The sequence below is a fragment of the Macaca thibetana genome, chromosome 3 (assembly GCF_024542745.1).
Source record: "Macaca thibetana thibetana isolate TM-01 chromosome 3, ASM2454274v1, whole genome shotgun sequence".
Classification (NCBI taxonomy): Eukaryota; Metazoa; Chordata; class Mammalia; order Primates; family Cercopithecidae; genus Macaca; species Macaca thibetana.
Window position 1 is genome coordinate 36331297 of NC_065580.1, and position 18457 is coordinate 36349753.

At 41.1% G+C, this 18457-nt stretch overlaps 2 protein-coding genes across 15 annotated transcripts in view; both read left to right on the forward strand.

The window, feature by feature from the left end:
* The window catches only part of CADPS2 (calcium dependent secretion activator 2), a 567394-nt gene that overhangs the window by 188544 nt on the left and 360393 nt on the right, over positions 1-18457 (forward strand). The window lies entirely within an intron of this gene.
* Positions 1825-3265, forward strand: RNF133 (ring finger protein 133). Its single transcript, XM_050782617.1, has one exon. It carries the CDS (start codon positions 2059-2061, stop codon positions 3187-3189), a length of 1131 nt encoding a protein of 376 aa, XP_050638574.1. The 5' UTR covers positions 1825-2058; the 3' UTR covers positions 3190-3265.

Consider the following 18457-nt stretch of genomic DNA (forward strand, 5'->3'; position numbering starts at 1 on the left):
TGCCCAGGAAATCTAGTTTCCAAAGCTACTCACTGGATTGGTAATGCGTTCTAAATAATTATTTTAGATGATAGCACTTTAGTTATGAAAGGAGAAGTGTTCTAAAGTATTATAGGCCTCATTTAGGATAACATTGCAAACATTCACCTTTGTTTGACAGAGCTCTTTAAATCCTAGCATAATGACTCAGCTATGGTAGCAGATTTCTTTTCTAGAAGTGTCCTTAGTAAATGCTTCTCTTTTCCTCTCCAAATGGTAATGAATGTTTCTCTGGGGCATTTTGATAACATAGAGCAAAGCTAAAATTTTGTTCAATTGCCTTTCCATGTTATATTCTTTGTCTTATTTTGCATCTTCCTTTTTTTCTAGTAGATGAATAAACACCTATACAACAATGAGAGACAGAAAGATTTAGGTATTGTCGTATTGATGAAAATTTCTGTTTCTGGATGATATGCTAAACCTTTGATGTCTAACTCAATGTCACTTTGTGAATATACACACCATGTAATACCTTTTAAAAAGTGCAGGGACATATGGAAATAAAATCGGATTAATGGCCTTTGGGAGAGAGAATCAACCTTTATGGGTATGTTTTATATCATCAGTATTCTTTTTATACTAGTTTTTGTTGTTCCTTCCTCTTCCTTGTCTCAAACTACCACGTTGTAGATTCACATTTCATAAGAAGTAACAGCTCCTTTGGTCCTGGTGAGATCCAACCAAAAGTGACTTCTAGCACTCTACACATGTAGACCAGAGACATTTATGTTCAAGGTCAGAATCTTTAGCCTCGGTTTCCTAGCTGGTGGGAAAAAAACCCACTGAGATTCACCCCCAATAACGTGTACCAGTAGCAGCGTGGCTGCTTGTGAACTCACTATGCTTGTGAGTCCACATGACATCCTTTAGCTTTGAGGTCATACTGTGCTACTGACATGATTGTGGCCAAAACATAGGTAGACTGGACAGAGCTTGTGGAATCTTCTAGTAGGGATATTTGTTGAGTTCTGCAAAAATGTTTGATAAAAGCATCTACTTATTGCTGCTAATGGTTAACTTTAAATATGCACCTTTGAAGTTTTTCTTAATAGCTGTTTTTTAAAAAATGAATTGTGCCAAACCAATATGACTTTATTTAATCTTTTCCTTGACACCCTTTCTCCTCCTCTTTCAAAATATTATTTGATTAATAACAGATGTCAAGGCCTGCAGAGAAATTAGCTTCCCTAGATGTCAGGCCTTTCTTTACTCCTGTCAGACTTACTACATTTGTACAGTCAATGTAAGACAGAGAAAGTGAGGCAGGAGTAAACTGAGCAGGATCTCTTACTCTAAAACAGCAAAACCATAAAACAAAAGCCACAAACATCTCAGAAAGCTTAAATAAATGCAATATAAGGGTTTATGTGATGAGTCAAAAATTAGCAGTGTGACTTTTACTTTTTGATGTAAAAATAATGTCACTGATATCACCACTTTTGCCTCACATCTGGTCACAGAACTAATTTTCAATTATCTTTTTTTTTTTTTTAGCTTGCCATTTTGTTGGAAATATCTCCTTCCTTTGCTGGGAAAAAAATTATATAGCATTCTTACATGTGCTTTCAGGCTTTAAAGAGCACACATTGTATGAATTTTAGACTTAATTTTTAGTTTAACGTGCTACCTACTATGATTATATGTAGCTCAGTGATTATATCTAATAACAACATAGAAATCACCCATAACAGCATTTAAGCCAATAAATTCACAGTATGCTCTAAACTCTTATCTAATTGGCTGCTGGATCTTGCATGTCATAATCACATCAAACAACAGTAAGCAGTATCTAGAGTTAACAGGAGGGGATTTATTTTTCAATCTAAAGTTTTTCTCCTCTCTAATAAGACCTCTGAAACTCATAAGCCATCTTTAAGAATTTCTTACAAAAACATGCTGGAAGACAGTGGATCTTGTTTGTATCCTGAAGATTTTTTTCTCTTTGTTGTTTTAAATTAATTGTCAACAGATGTGGAACTGTTGGGTTGGTTCTTAAGTCACTTGGAGAAGGGAAAGATGTATCTACTCAAGGTTGGCACTTGGAGAAACAACACTGCCTTTTCCTGGCTTATCATGTTTGGTGTTCTTTGGCTTGTTAGTCAGAACTGTTGCAGAGCAAGTGTTGTTTGGACGGCTTATATGAACATATCATTTCATGTTGGGAATCATGTGTTGTCAGAGTTGGGAGAGACTGGAGTCTTTGGAAGAAGCTCCACTTTGAAGAGAGTGGCAGGAGTTATAGTGCCACCGGAGGGAAAAATCCAAAATGCATGTAATCCCAATACCATTTTCAGCCGATCAAAGTACTCAGAGACCTGGCTTGCACTTATTGAACGGGGAGGTTGTACCTTCACACAGAAAATTAAAGTGGCAGCTGAGAAGGGAGCCAGTGGAGTGATCATCTATAACTTTCCAGGAACTGGCAACCAGGTGTTCCCCATGTTTCATCAGGCATTTGAAGATGTCGTTGTGGTTATGATTGGTAACTTAAAAGGCACGGAAATTTTCCATTTAATTAAGAAGGGAGTTCTCATTACAGCCATGGTTGAGGTGGGGAGAAAGCACATCATCTGGATGAATCACTATTTGGTCTCTTTTGTGATTGTCACAACTGCTACCTTAGCATATTTCATCTTTTATCACATTCATAGACTTTGTTTAGCGAGGATTCAGAACCGGAGATGGCAGCGATTAACAACAGATCTTCAGAATGCATTTGGACAACTCCAACTTCGAGTGGTAAAAGAGGGGGATGAGGAAATAAATCCAAATGGAGATAGCTGCGTAATTTGCTTTGAACACTATAAGCCTAATGACATAGTTCGTATTCTGACTTGTAAACATTTTTTCCACAAGAATTGCATTGACCCCTGGATTTTATCCCATGGGACATGCCCCATTTGCAAATGTGATATTCTAAAAGTTTTGGGGATTCAAGTGGATGTTGAAAATGGAACAGAACCTTTGCAAGTTCTAATGTCAAGTGAACTGTGTGAAACCTTATCACCTAGTGAAGAGGAGACAAATAACGAAGTTTCTCCTGCAGGAACCTCAGATAAAGTAATCCATGTGGAGGAGAACCCTACTTCTCAGAATAATGACAGCCAGCCTCATTCAGTAGTGGAAGATGTTCATCCTTCACCTTGATGGCCTGACTTTTGAGGAAGTGTATTAAACCTGTATGTGAAATCAGATCCTGATACTGACAAGCAGTTTGTCTGTTTGAAGTGTGGTTTTTGTGTCATTTTTTGTTACTTCAGTAGTTTTCTACATTCTTTGTTAAACCTCAAAGACAGAAAAAAAGTCCTAGCAGGATTTTTTGGTTTAATTTTGGACCTTTGCTAAGTGTAATTTTTTGTCAGTGTATGTTACTCCTGTGAGTGTGCATATGTATATTTGTATGTACACATCCATGTTAAAGCTAAGGACAAACTTGTTTTCTTAAATATTTTCTGTACATATATTGGGCTCTATTTTGGTAAAAATATTATTGATATATTTGTATGTTTGTTCTAATACAGAAACTATCAATTAAGTTTGAAAACAAATTATCTTTTATGTGCTAGGAAGAGTAAAAATTATCTTTTGATAACATATTTATAGTATGTCTTAGTTGTGAGGTCACTGTGCTGTTTTTTTTTTTTTTTTTGCATTCTTGGCATGAACATTTTACAAAATTTTATTACTCTTATTCTTGATAAATAGTTCTGTTCAAGCAATTAGTACTTTTTTGTGATATACATCTGTGTAGTGAAATTTTAAAATACTAGCACTCTTTAAGTGAACAGCAAATATTTTAGTGTCCAGTGTTACTTATAATAATCGTTACATGGTCATAAAACATAGAACAACTTTGATACTTAGTCATAGCATATTTACTTCCCATGTGTTTCTCCCCACTCCCCAGTTTGGTTTCTTAAATAAAATGTTTAACCTATGCCAGACTATTCTTGAGAGAAGTGATACAGTATAGGAATTGTTATTATGATGTGATCATGTTTCTTTTGTTCACTATATTCTCAGGGTCCAGCAGAGTGCCTGGCACTCAAGTATTTTTGAAGGAATGAGTGAATAAGTGAATAAATAATGATAAATATCTTTTCTGTAATGCAACTATTACGTGTTAATTTGAAAAACTTAACTGTTTTTCTCAATTATACAAAATAACAGAAAATTCTGAAATTTTTCACTCTAAATTACTTTGAAAAAATATTAAATTATAATTTTAGTCCAGAATTCATGATTATAGTTCAGCACGCATAATTTTAATGAGCAGCTTTGAACTCTGTAAGGCTAACACTGGGATTTGAATTATTGGGCAACCTTGGAGGGTGACCTAGTGAAGAGGAATGTTAGGAGTTGCTCAGTGTTAACAATACTGGAATTTAGACACAGGTAGAAGGGTAGTAGTTGGCTATAACTGCCACCCCGTGGAAGACTAAAGGAGGAGAGGCACTAATCTAAGACCAGGAAGAATCGGAGCAAAAACTGGGCAAATGACCAGTTGTGAGCCATGCCTTGCTGGGTACACAAAGGCTTTTTTACATGCAACTTTAGAGACTTTTGTGTTAATCACAAGAGCTGTTCTTTGAAAGAACTGCATAGCACCAGGGCTACTGGAGGATTTAGCAGGAACACTAAGTGTTATTTCAAGCTTACCCTGGAAGAGTAAAGTCATTTCCTGAGGGATGAGGGACCACACAGAAGAGAAAGGACACTGAGGACCCCATGACAGCTGCCCCTAAAAGGATCAGCTCCTAATCAGGATAAATTGTCATTCTTTAGCCACTGTTAGTGTTTCTGCCACTACAGGATAGCAGCGGATGGGGGTGGAGTGGCTAAAGTGATTTATACCATTTGTCCAAGAAAATCACTAGAGCTACAACAGCGAATGCATCTGTAGTGTTGGCAGTCCCTGAACCTAGACTTGCCGGGTCACTGCAGCTCTGTGTACTCTTGTGTGGGGTACTTGTTCCATGACATCTGGCAGTTCAAGAATTTGTTTGCTATTCACACTGACAGTGCCATTGTGTTCTTCATTCTCCCTCCACATCGCTGTTGGTTTTTCCTTTTCTTTTTTCTCCTCCTTTTCCTTTGTTCATCATTGTCAATCTAAGACCTGAGTTACTCCCATGTATAAGAAATTGGCCTGTGCATACTTCTATAATATAACCTTTGTTAATGTGGACATTTAACATTTAACACAGTGTGCTTGTTTGAGAATTTTCTATGGATGTTCTTTAAAGGGTGGTTGGAATCTATATTTGGAGTGGGAGGGAAAGGGTCAAGTCAGTGAAAATGGAAACTGTCTGCTGAGTGGCTACCATGTGCCAGGTAGAGGACTAAGTGCTTTACATAGCTGTTTCTTTTATGTCAGAACAAAACAGTTTTAATCTTAGTGTTTAGAATGTTGTAAACAGATCAATAAACCACTTTCACTCTGGGTTTACTAAATAGAACTTGGAAATAGCACTGCTATATCAAATGTTATTCATTATAATAGATTTTCACTTATTCTGTGGGCTTTATACCATTTTCTTTCGTACCTAGTGATGCAAACTCTCTTGTCATAATGACATGGGATTAATAATATGAACTCCAGAAGGGAGTTTATGTTCCTTGTAAGAATCAAGCTTGCTTTTTTATTCACTCCTTAGATAAATTACGTTTAATATTCTACTACAGTGAAAAATATCCACTTCAACTCTTATCAGATGGTGCTATAGGTGAAATGACTTACTCCATCTATACAGTATCTCTTGTTATAGGACACACTACATTGATAATATCCCTATCTCTTGCTATAGAATTATAATGATGCAATTGTCCTGCAGAGAATGTTAGTCAGCTATTTATTTGCACTAGCGTGAGCCTTTCAAAGGATTTAGTGAGCCAGGGATCTGGCTTTTCTGATGGGATTTACACTCCTTTACCACATTTAATGGGTTTTGAAGCAGCACACAGGTATCAACTGGGGGAAAGATCAGCATTTGGGAAGGTAGTGAAGCAAGCAGAGAAATCTTCACATGCTGGTACTGTGAAGGAGTCCTTCTCATGCCAGTTCTGTCCTCCCACTCCATCATTTACTATAAGCACCTATTTTTGTATTTTAAAAACGCATTGGATTTTTTGGCTTTGTACTTAACTATTTTTAAATATTTAGTTCTTAATGCTGAAAAATAAAGATTATAAATTAATATATTTATCAGCACAGAAATATCTTTAAATACATACTTCGTTTTATAAGTGGGGGGAAGAGAGTGTACTTTAGAAAAAGCGATGATCTCTTTCCTACCAGTAAGTGTTATTCTATCACAATTTGTTACCTCCCCTTTTCATAGCCACATCATAGCTTCTAACCCCTCTCTTCACAATTATGGCAGCATCTTTATCAGATCTCCAAGTTACTGTGTCCTTTGATGATTTTTAGATGCTGCCATGCATACTTTTCATCACTGTTGATGAACAGAGTGACTCTGATTTCAAAAATCCTCTACACATGTCCAGTTTAGCAACACACTGTTGTTGCCACACATCATGTTCCCTCATCTTTGAAAACTTAACAACTTACAGCATCTTTTTCAGAATTCCCTCTGCATTTGCTTGACTGCTCATCTCCGCTACTTCTTCAGACTTGTTCTTGGTTCCCATTCCAAGCAGTTTCCCTTAACTGTTGTCCCTCTCTTCCCAGTCCATCTCTTCCAACTTCAGCCTAGAACCAATTGTAAGTCATTTTAGTTTTACCAAGTGCTACCAAATTCCTTGCCTCCTACACTTTCCTACAATATCATTTGCCTTCCCTGAATCATTCCTACATCTGCTTTTAATACTTCTAAACAGCCAACTGTTACTCGAGTTTTAATATTTATTATTATCTGATGTCAACCAGATCTTTGCTTCTGTTTAAAAATCCTTTAGTAATCTCTTACCTCTTTTATTTTTTTGAGACAGTACCCTTGCTCTGTCACCCAGGCTGGAGTGCAGTGGCACGATCTTGGCTCACTGCAAACTCAGCCTCTTAAGTTTAAGTAATCTTCTCCTTCCTCAGCCTCCTAAGTACTGATTACAGGTGCACACCACCACTCGCAGCTAATTTTTTTTTTTTTTTGTATTTTTAGTAGAGTTGGAGTTTTGCTGTTTTTGCCCAGGCTTGTCTTGAACTCCTGAGCTCAGGCAGTCTGCCCACCTCAGCCTCCCAAAGTGCTAGGAGTACAGGCATGAGCCACTGCGCCCAGCCTCTTACTCCCTTTTATAGTCTCCATAGAGTAGTACTTCAAAGCCTTGGCTACACATCAGAATCACCTGGAGAGCTTTTCAGAGTCTCAATGTTCAGGATGCATTCATGACATCTGGGCTGGGACCCAGGCATTGGTAGTTTTTGAAGTTGCCCAGGAGATTCCAACGTGCACACAAGACTGAGAACCACTGCCAGAGGACTGTTCCAAAGAGGCTTTAATCAGGTCCCAAATTTTACCCTCTGTTAAGTTTGACTTTCACTTTACTGAAAGTGTCTTGGTAGAAATCAAAATATCAAGGTAGAAAGTGTTAAATGTCTATTCCTCATGGAGAGGAATTGATAAAGGCCTGTGGCGATATGAAGGGAAGAATTTCAACTGGAATAATAATTAGGGAACACTTAAAGAAGGAAATGATATTTAAAATGGAAATCTACTTGGTGGAAAGAAGGACATTCTAGTGGAGAGAACAATGTTAACAGTTTTTTATAAAGGAGCTTTGAGTGTCACTTGGAATTTTGGTTAAGAAACTTGAAGACACAGTGTAAGGAACATGGCTGTGCTTTGGTCAAGGATAGGCTGAGGTAAACATCCAGAGTGACTCAGCAAGTTTAGAGTGCAGGCGTTTAACTCCACCTGTTATCACAGCCATGTGGCCATAACATGGGAAGGTTTATCATTTGGCTCTAAGCCACTGTTGTCTGTAAAAGGTAAAATTGCCCTGATGACACTGTATAGGCACACTTCTGCCCAGAGAGAGAAAGAGTTAAGCTGCTGACCCTGAAGGCAGTGGAGAGCTGGCCATGCAGCTGTGCATGGGAGCAGCCAGCACAAGCAGCTGAGACAGAGACAACAGTGAGAGCTGTTGATAGGAAAGCTGCTAAATAAAACTATATTTCACCTGCTTACGGCCCCGAGTGTTCTTTCAGCTATATTCCAATCCACCCACTTCCCTCGGACCTCCGCAGGGGCTGGACCCTGGGCATGACATTTGATGTACTCATGAACCTGACAAGTGGCATAGTTGGCTGGATGAGGTGAGTGGATCTTCAGTTCGGAGGGTTCTCGGGTCGGCTATGTGGCTGCATCATGGGCTGTGGTACCCAGTGGCAGTGGTGCTGCCTGAATGGGCCCCAGTGGAAACATGGGAGGCTGTAGACGGGTCTCCCACGAGTGTGGAGAAGGTACTGAAGCACCTGGAAGTGCACAACACTGAGGAAAAGCATTCCTTTGCTGACAGTCACATGGGCATTTGTAACTGTGCTGTAGGAATTGCATTCCCAGTCCCTGTGGGATGCAGCACAGGGAGAAAGAACCTCTGTTGGAGGTTCGCCCAGTGATCCACCAGAAAATATAGCATGAGCAGCTGTTGGGCCCCAAGGGTGAACCTAGGGACCCTCCCCCCACCACCATGGTGCCTGCAACCCCACTATGTTGCAGGAGTCAAGCAAGTAATGTCGGCAGTCATGTACAGACTTAGTGCAAGTTATTCAGGAGAAGGAGGTTACTATGCAACCTGGTCCTGCCCGAGTGTTCCAGTTCACAGATTGCCTGCTGCAGTCAGGTGGAAGTGCTGAGCCTTTTCTGTTTGATAAGAGACTGGCCGAGATGCCTGGCTTGGGTGGCACCATACAACCAGCCATATGCAGACTTGGCAATCCACTAGTCCCTGAACCCGGATAAGTTTCCGGCAGAGCTGCATTTATCAATGGTTATGAAGACCAGTCAGTGAAAGTGGAACTTGTGTCTGCACCTTGGCATTGGCCACTTGACTCTCTGCTTATGCACTGTGTACATCTCTCCTATGCCTGGGGACATTCTGGGGGTGGATGTTTTGCATGGCTTGGCAGCTGTGCCATCTGTCACAGACTTGCTGTACTGCTTGACAATAGAATTGGGATGGTGCCACTGTGTCGTGGACCTGACCAATGCATTCCTCTTAATCAGCATTGCTCCAGAGAGCCAGGAATAGTCTGCCGTCATGGGAGGGTGACAGTGGACTTTCACAGTGTCGCTGCAGGACTATATGCATAGCCCCATCATATGTCATGATCTTGTTGTTGAAGTTACCCGAACCTCTGATTCTCTTGCAGACTTAGAAGTGGCAACGCCCACCTTGCCTGGGGCTGAATGGTAAGGCTTACACAGTCAAGCAGGCTCTTCAGTAGGCACAAGCCTTATGGGTAGTTGTCTAGGGGTGCCCATTTAAACTGAATGTGCATGTGACCACAAATATTGTTGGTTAGGGCCTATAGCAGTGCCTGGAGACCTTGGAAGTGCCAACAGGCTTTTAGTCCTAGCTGTGGAAAGGAGCTAAGCTCCAGTGTTCATTCATACAGAAGCAATTAGTAATAGCGGATGGGTACGTTCATGGGTAATGATCCCCTGGACTGGGAAATCAGTCAGTAACTACATGTGCTGCCCCTTAGGCTCATAAGAGTGTGGCAGAACGGGTTACAGTCATCATGCGGACGACTTACATGATAGTGGGATGGATGCATTCATGGGTAATGACTCCTCAGAGAGGGATGGTGCAGACATCCACTTTAGTGAAGTGAAGCTCCTGCTTAGAGCAGCGGAGTATGCTAAGTACAAGTCCCTTAGCAGCAGAGTTACAAGAAGTCTTGGGACCTGTAGTCCTAATGCAAGATAAGGCCATGGGGCCTGAGGCACACCTAGACTCTGAACCTTTACTGTAAGGAAGGGTATCCCCCCATTCCTAATGGGGCATGGTACACAAATAGGTCTAGTTGAGGTGCTACTGCTGCCTGGACTGTTGTCACAGTCCAGCCATTCTACTGACACTATATGGTTTGATACCAAGTGTGGGCAAAGTAGCTAATGAGCTAAACTCAGAGCTATGTGGATGGTGATCACCAAGAAGGTGACACCTACAGTAATCAGCTGTAGCTGGGTAGTTTATCGAGGCTTAACCTTTTGGTTAATTATGTGAAAGTTACAGAATTAGCTAGTCACCAACCCGTGTAAGACCAGGCCACGTGGCTGGATCTATGAGAGGAAGGATGACCTTCTCCAATCAGTTACGGGGATGAAAGGTAATCTGTTATTACCTGCCTCAATACCCCCAAAAGTAGGGAGACAAAACCTGGTGTCAGCCATGGACCTTTCAAGCCCGCCATTGCAGATGGTTGGTGATTGTGGCCCCTTATGGGGAAGGGTCTGCAGTATAACTTACATGTTACTCCTTGGGTATTTAATGTGTGACCTCCACAATTAGCCATTTGTAGGGGAGGGAAACGGCCAGGGAGGGAACTCTCCAGGGAACATATGTACTGTCTGTGTGGCCTATCATAAACTTCCCTGTAACTTTGGCATGGGTTCAGGACCCAAGGGAACCATAGAAAGCTGATGAGGTGTAACATCATCACCCAGGGCAGAAGCCCTTGGCAGCTGCATTGTTATCCAGAGATGAAAAGTTGACTTGTATTTTGCCTGAGGGATGTGATTTACCCTGGTTAGTATCCGTGCTTGCTTTGTCGTTTCAGCTGTAAGTTGGCATGCTCCAATAGCATTGTGGACTGAGCCCACACCTTACTTAGATGACCAATGTCTCCAACTGTTGGATCTGCACTGCCCTTCCAGCAGCAGCTGCGGATGGCTTGCCCTGGCACGTGCATGCAGCTGCTGTGCAGAACTGCACATGGCTAGAAACTCGGGGCCTCATGGACAGTGGGTGGGACGCAACACATCAAGCTTTGAATAAGAGGCGTCGCAAAACCCATGGCAAGCCTGCCCCCTGGCTGACTCTAGCATCTATGATGGATGGAGCTGGCTAATGGGAGAACACGTGGTGTCCACATTGCGGATACCACGATGTATAGAGCAGCACTCGGGTAAAGTCACCGTGGGATGGTTGCCTGCTGAGGTTTGTGCAAACATAACACGGTCACTACACCAAGGGTTTGGTGGAATAAGCGGCCTTACCAAGGCTGGGCCCCAATGGACTTTGTGTCCCCTGTGAGTTAATGGATCTGTGAGGGCACAGGATGGCCATATCTGCCAGCCAATTGGACTGTACCTGAGGGTGGCCCTATGTGCCTACCACTGTGCTTCCCACATTGCCTGGTCACCTACATGACTAGAGGGCGCTGCGTTTCCAGTTTTTGTGAGTGCAGTGGGCCCCCTGGTGGTTCTATCCCTCAGCAATAACTATTCCTGGAGCAGGTGTCATTACTGTAGAAATGCAAGTTACAGCCCTTGCAGAGCACACAGCTCGGGCCCTGAATTACATCTGAGTTGCCCTCCTTTTGTTAACTGATAAGGTTAATCAGATCAGGAAGATGGTGCTACAAAACCAGATGGCCTTAGACATAGCTACAGCTGCTCAAGGTGGCACTTGTGCCCTTGTAGGGACACAATGTTGAAAATTCGTCCCTGACAACCACCAGAACATAGTGACAGCTTTATAAGGGGTGTCCCAGGAGGTTGAGGTGATTGAGCGCCTTGCTGATGACCCCTGGCAGAGATGGTGGGCATCTCTGGGCTCTGGCCTACATTGGGCTCTAATAATCCTGGGTAGCGTAGCAGGAATATTAGTAGTAAGTTGTTGCTGCTTATATTGTTGCTGTGGCTTCTGGGTCCAAGGTGCAGCCCTGTGTGCACCGGTCCTCACCAAACGGACTCCCTCAGCCTAGGGGGTGGAATGTAAGCCTTAGTGTGCCAAGCTGCCAAGCCTGCATATCAAACCTGTGTACCCAAAACTTATGTATAAAGCCTCTGTGTATATATCAAGCCTAGGTACCAAAGCTTATGTGTATAACCTGTGTATCCAAGGCCTATGTCTCCCTCGGCCTAGGGGGTGGAGTGTAAGGAACATGACTGTGCTTTTGTCAAGGATAGGCTGAGTGACTCAGCGAGTTTAGAGCACAGGTGTATAATTCCACCTGTTATCACAACCATGTAGCCATAAAATGGGAAGGCTCATCATTTGGCTCTAAACCACTATTGTTTATAAAAGGTATCATTGCCCTGCCGACACTATATTGGCAGTCTCGTGCCCAGAGAGAGAAAGTTAAGCTGCTGACCCTGAAGGCAAGGGAGAACCAGCAGCACAGCTGTGTGTGGGAGCTGCCAGCTCAAACAGCTGAGACAGAGCGGACACTCTAAGAGAGCTGCTGCTGAGGGAGCTTCTGAATAAAGCCATATTTCACCTACCTATGTCTCCCTGAGTTTGCTTCCAGCTATTTGCCACTCATCCACCCACTCCCTCCAGACCTCGGCATGGGTTAGAACCTGACCTTGAACCTAACATATGGAACTTAGAAGGCTGTTGCAATGATCCAGGAGTGATAAGGTGAAAATATGAATGAAGGCAGTGGCAAGTGAATTGGGTGGGTCGCCTATAAGATAATATGTTCTTTGATTTCACTTGCTGGTGTGAATTTTCTACTTCATTTTTCCATGACCAGGGTAACACTGATTTTAAAACCTCTCTGCATCCATAACCTTTATCTTCAGTTCATCTCCAATTTACCAACACACCACAGATACAGAAGAGGTGGGTATGGGTCGGGGGAGTAGAGGAAGAGTGAAGAGTTAAGGATGACTCCCTGCTTTCTGGCTTGGACCACTATGTTATAATAATGCCATTCAGTGAGATGGAAAATAACAATGAGGTGAAGCAAGTTTGGAGTAGAAGAGTACAGATTTCGAATATGTCATAGAAGTTCTGGGTGATGTTCATGGCATAGCTGGAAATATAGGTCTATACTTAGACTAATTAAATGAGATAAATGTAAAAACTTAACAAAAGGCTTGATACATGTAAGTACTAACTTGTGATTTATTGGCAAACTAATTTAACCACCAATGACATTTATATTAGTGGTGATTTTACTATTATGTAAATTTCAGTGTTACTATTTTGGGCCCCCTGAATTTGTAGTATCCCTATGTACTATAAGACACTTTTGTCTCCCAAGAATGCTTAGCAGGCTGAGTAAAGCTGGCAAGTGTGATAGGAATCGAGGGAGGGATGGTAATAATCACAGCTATAATACACAGGTGTTGCTACATTCCCTTAAAGGGTAGAATCTCGTTTAATCCTTAACAGTAATGCAATGAGATAGGCATTATTGGTATCCTCACTCTTGAGATAAAGAAATGGAGACCCAGAGAGGCTAAGTAACTTGCCCAAAGTTAAATAGCTGGTATGTGACACAGAATCTGTGTTTGAACTTGTTCTGGTTCCACGGCTCATGGTCTTAACCACTACCCTGCAGTTAGCCTGAAACACTAATTTTTAAGTAAAGGACAAAGCATTAGGTTGAGTCCAGCTTTAAGGGCTTAGAGAAATGAACAGTGGAAGAAAAAACCCAGCTAAAGGCATTGAGAGTGCTAACTGGAGGGTGGTTGAATGATACCTTATGTGATCTCAACATAATTAGGAAAGAAAAAGGAGTTATGTGAGGGTGAAGGTGTGGCCAGGGTATATCTGACTTGAGTAAAAAGAACTATTGAGCTATAGGAATGGATCCTTCCATTTAGGAAGTATTGATACTGGAGCTGGTAGCTCTCTTGTGTAAAAAGTATTTATTTTGAAGGGTTTTGATGTAGGCTGCCTTTCTGATGAAGTTCAAAAGGGGTAAAAAGATTGTGTAATTATCCTAATAATTGATATCAATCCTTTTTAAAAGTTTAAGCCTAAAAAGCATAGTTAGGCCAGGTGTGGTGGCTCACCCCTGTAATCCCAGCACTTTGGGAAGCTGAGGCGGGCAGATGACCCGAGGCCAGGAGTTTGAGATCAGCCTGGCCAACATGGTAAAACCCCATCCCTAATAAAAATACAAAAGTTAGCTGGGTGTGGTGACACATTCCTGTAATCCCAGGTACTCGGGAAGCTGAGGCATGAGAATTGCTTGAACCTGGGAGCCAGAGGTTGCCATGAGCCGAGATTGTGCCACTGCACTCCAGCCTGGCAGAACGAGACTCTGTCAGGGTGGGGAGCAGCGCAGAGCACAGTTATTTTTCACAAAGAACATGTGCCTTTTACATCAGACCACCTGCATTCATTTTCTGTCCCCAGGGAAAAGCATCTTAGAGCAGCATCAGCATCACCTGGGAACTTGTTAGAAATGCAAATTCTTAGGCTGACTGCAGAGTTTACAGAGTCAGAAACTTGAGGAGGGGGCAGCAATCTGGTTCACCAAGTCCTCCAGCTGATTCTAATGTATACTCAAGTTTAAGAACCTCATTTAGATCAGATAGTTCATTTTCAGCAATGATGCATCACACTTGTAATAAAAATAGTATAATTAAAAGTCTCAGTAGTTGCTATTACTACATTAATACAAGATACATTTAGGCATATTTCACATGTACAATAGGCTTCTGACTTCTGCATGACTGTGCATAGAAATCCTTTCCTCTCCCACTACTGGTTTCTCTATGCACTAACACTATCACAACTGTCAAGGGAGTTGTGAGAAAACTAATAGATTTTAGATAATTTGCAATTTATAAATGGATAGAAAAAACTGAAAAGTATGAACAATGTTGGACAGTCCACACTGGAAGAGAATAGTTAATTCTATTATATTCACTAAAGGTCTGATATCAATATACTAAAAAAGTGGACCACAGGTGAAATTCAGAAGGGAGTCATGTAAATTTCTAGGTTCGGGTCCATAAAACCAGCTTCACAAATACTGGTGGGAACTTAGTTTAGCTTCCATAATAATGTAGATGAAAATAAGTTCAATGTAAGGCGTTGGGAGTGTATGTAGGCCCTCCAAAGGTTTGTGGCATCTTCTTCTGCTTTAATAGCATGCTTCTCTAACTACAATTAATTACTGTCTTCCTCCTGGATTGTGAGCTCTTACCCATATGGCAGGTTTGTTGATTCATTCAACAAATATTGATTGCCCTGGAGATACAGTGGTGAACCATATAAAATGCCTGCCATCATGGAGCTTACTTGTTAGTGGGAAGAAAATACAATAAATGTCATGTGCCTACATAGTTATAAGTGCTGTGGAGAAAAATAGAAAACAGAATAGGGGGCTACAAAAGGCAGAGATGCAGCTTTAAGTAGAAACGTCACCAAGAAGATAAAGAGCTGAACAAAGACCTGAAAATAATGAATGAAGGCCTTAATCTATAACCTGTGCAGAAAAAGTGAAACTAGTGTTCAGGAGGGCCAGTAGGATAGTAAGTGGGTCTTGTCATCTGAGAAATGTCAGGAACGTTTAACCTGCAAGACAGAAGACAGTGTTAGCTGCCATCAAACACTTGAAGAATGGGCTTGCAAAGAATTTAGATTTTCTTTGTTTTTGCAGGGATTAGCATGCAATAAGAGAAATGACAGCTACAGGGAGAGCATTGCCACCTGGAAACAACTTTCCAGATGGTGGTCCTGCCTATAGACAGGTTATTGCCTTCAGAGAGCCTAGTTTCTCTTCCTTAAAGGAGTTTGATATTGTTTGGATGTCATTTTAGTGGTGGTAATGGTGAGGGACTTCAAGCTTTAGAAGAGTGATCGGATTTATACCTTTGGGTCACTCACAATCCCAAGAATCAGATTCTGGGATTAAAAAGCAATAACATTGCTATTCCACATGTAGTTGCCATCTGTTAAAAAATAAACAACTACAAAGTATAAACGATAAAATCCATTCAACAAATATTTATTGAGAGCCACTGTATGCCAGGGAAATTTAGTTAACAAGTTTTGAGTTCATTTTGCTTTAACTTAATAGAATGTTTGCTTTTAAAATTGATTTACTTTCCAGACATCTTTTTTTTTTTTTTCATTTTTACTTTGGAACTTCATTTCTCTGCAGCAGGCCCTTGGATTATCAAGAGTAAATAACTTGCTATCCTTAAGATTTATGTTTTATAAACCTACAGTTTGAGAGGGTAGCAACTCATTCTCTGGTGTCTTGGTAGTATTGTGGAACATGTAATGGTTTGGCTTTTAGAAATCTCTTTCCTCCCAACTTCCCTGTTAACATTCGCATATCACCCATCTTCTCAAAGAAAAGTTTTTTTGAGATATTTTATCAGCAGCAAAGGACTGGTATTTATTGATTTCTCATCAATTATGGAATATTTTATAAAATATGAAATCGTGTTTGACTTATTCTAAAATGCATAACAAAATAATTTGAATTGATGAAGGATTGGGTCGATATGTGACAGAACGAATGGAATAAAATGTTAACTGTAGAATCTAGGTAGTAGGTGTGTATATATATATGCTTCAAACTTTTTTCAACTTTTCTATATGTTTAAACATTTTTATAATAAAATATTGGGGGAAAATCGTGCTTTTGGATGCTATGGCAATGTCATATCAATTCAGAAGTTTGTAAAAAACTATGCTCCCTGTACAGTAAGTTCTCACAGTCCTCACTTAACATAGTTGATAGATTCTCAGAAACTGTGATTTTTAAGTGAAATGACTTGTAATGAAATTGATTTAACCATAGGCTGATTGATATAAATAAGAGTCAAGTTCCTACAGCCTATTTCTAGTCACAAAAATGTCACCAAACTTCTAAACAAAAACCAAAACACTTCTAATAATAAGCATGGAAATAAATGTGAGCCATATACACATTTAATAAAGATAAATAAAAACAAGACAATTATTTATCCACTTATTTTAGTTCAGGGTCACAGGTGGTCAGAACCCAGCAACTCAGAGTACAAGGCAAGCACCAACCTGGACAGGATGCCTTCCCATCGCAAGGCACACTCACACACACCCCCACACTAACTCACACCGGGACAATGTAGACACAGTGAACCTCACATACATGTCTTTGGGATGTGGGAGGAAACTGAAGTACCTGGAGGAAACTCATGCATACTTGGGGAGAACATGCCAACTCCACACAGACCGTAGCCCCAACTAGGAATCTGTTTTTATTCTTCATTAACATTATATCAAAGCAACCTTATTAGAGGACTGCCGTCTGTACTTGCTGAGGGACAGGTAACAGTCTGGGTACTGTCATTGGTCCACGGATAACATTTCAACTAACAGTGATTTTAAAATTTATTTCACTATATTATCTCAGGTAGTACTAAAAAAATGTGTTGTATCATTCCACATTGTAAGCACATATCAAAACATCACGTTGTGCCCCATAATATATAAAATTGTTACTAAATAAAAAGTCTTTTCAAAAGTGATATTAATACAGAACCACTGGGCTGCCAGCTAAACCTCCATCCTTAAGCCTGGAATGGTGGCTGTAAGAGAAAACAACTGACCCCGTTTTTCTTGGTTTTCCCACCCAAATGTTGCCATTTTGGCCTGCCACACCTCTATCCTGTGCCCTTAAAAAGACTTCAACTGGCAGAGCAACACACAGGCTACTGAGCATCAAGGATACAAGTGGCTGAGCAGTAAGCTGAGAAGCAGCAACTGAGCATCAGAGACTACAGATGGATGTGGCTAACTGCAGACGGCGTGGCTTCAGGGAAAGATCACCTTCTTCCTATACTATCCCCTTTCCAACTCTCATCCTGCCAAGAGCCACTTCCATCACCAAATAAAATCATCCACATACACTACCCTTCAGTCTGTTCATGTGACCTGATTCTTCCTGGACGCCAGACAAGAACCAAGAGGGCAGGAGCTGGGAGATGCTCCAGAGCCCACACAGAGCCCGCTCCCTCAAGAGAGGAGCAACTGGCCGTTCCAGCGATCGTTTGTTCCAGTCCCTACACTTGGTTGCTTGCATGTTCTGTCTCGTGGGGAGTGGCCAGTAACAGACTGAGTGAAAAAGGCCACTGAGTTCACACCCAAGAAGGGGATCAAGGTCAAGGGAATTATCCCATCTCAAGATTACCTGTATTCCACTGCTGAGGAAACTGACCCAAAATGGTTCAGAGTCTCTTAGCTTGTGTCACACCTTGAACTCTCAGGTCTCCTGATGCCCTCTCAGGTTTGTTAAATTATTTCCCAACTGATGAGTGGAGAGTAGCACAGAAGTAAGGATGAGGTGAATTGAATTCTATAATTGAAGTTGGAATACTGTAAAGCTGTAAAATAGCAGGGGAACACATTTTTTCTTTCCAGATAGTAAACATACATTAAGGATTTATTCAACATTAGATATATTATGAGGCTTCAAAAGCAATACACTAAATTTTTAAGATTTATTTTCTGTAATATTACAGTGAGGGCAAAATAAGAAAAGCATTTTCTT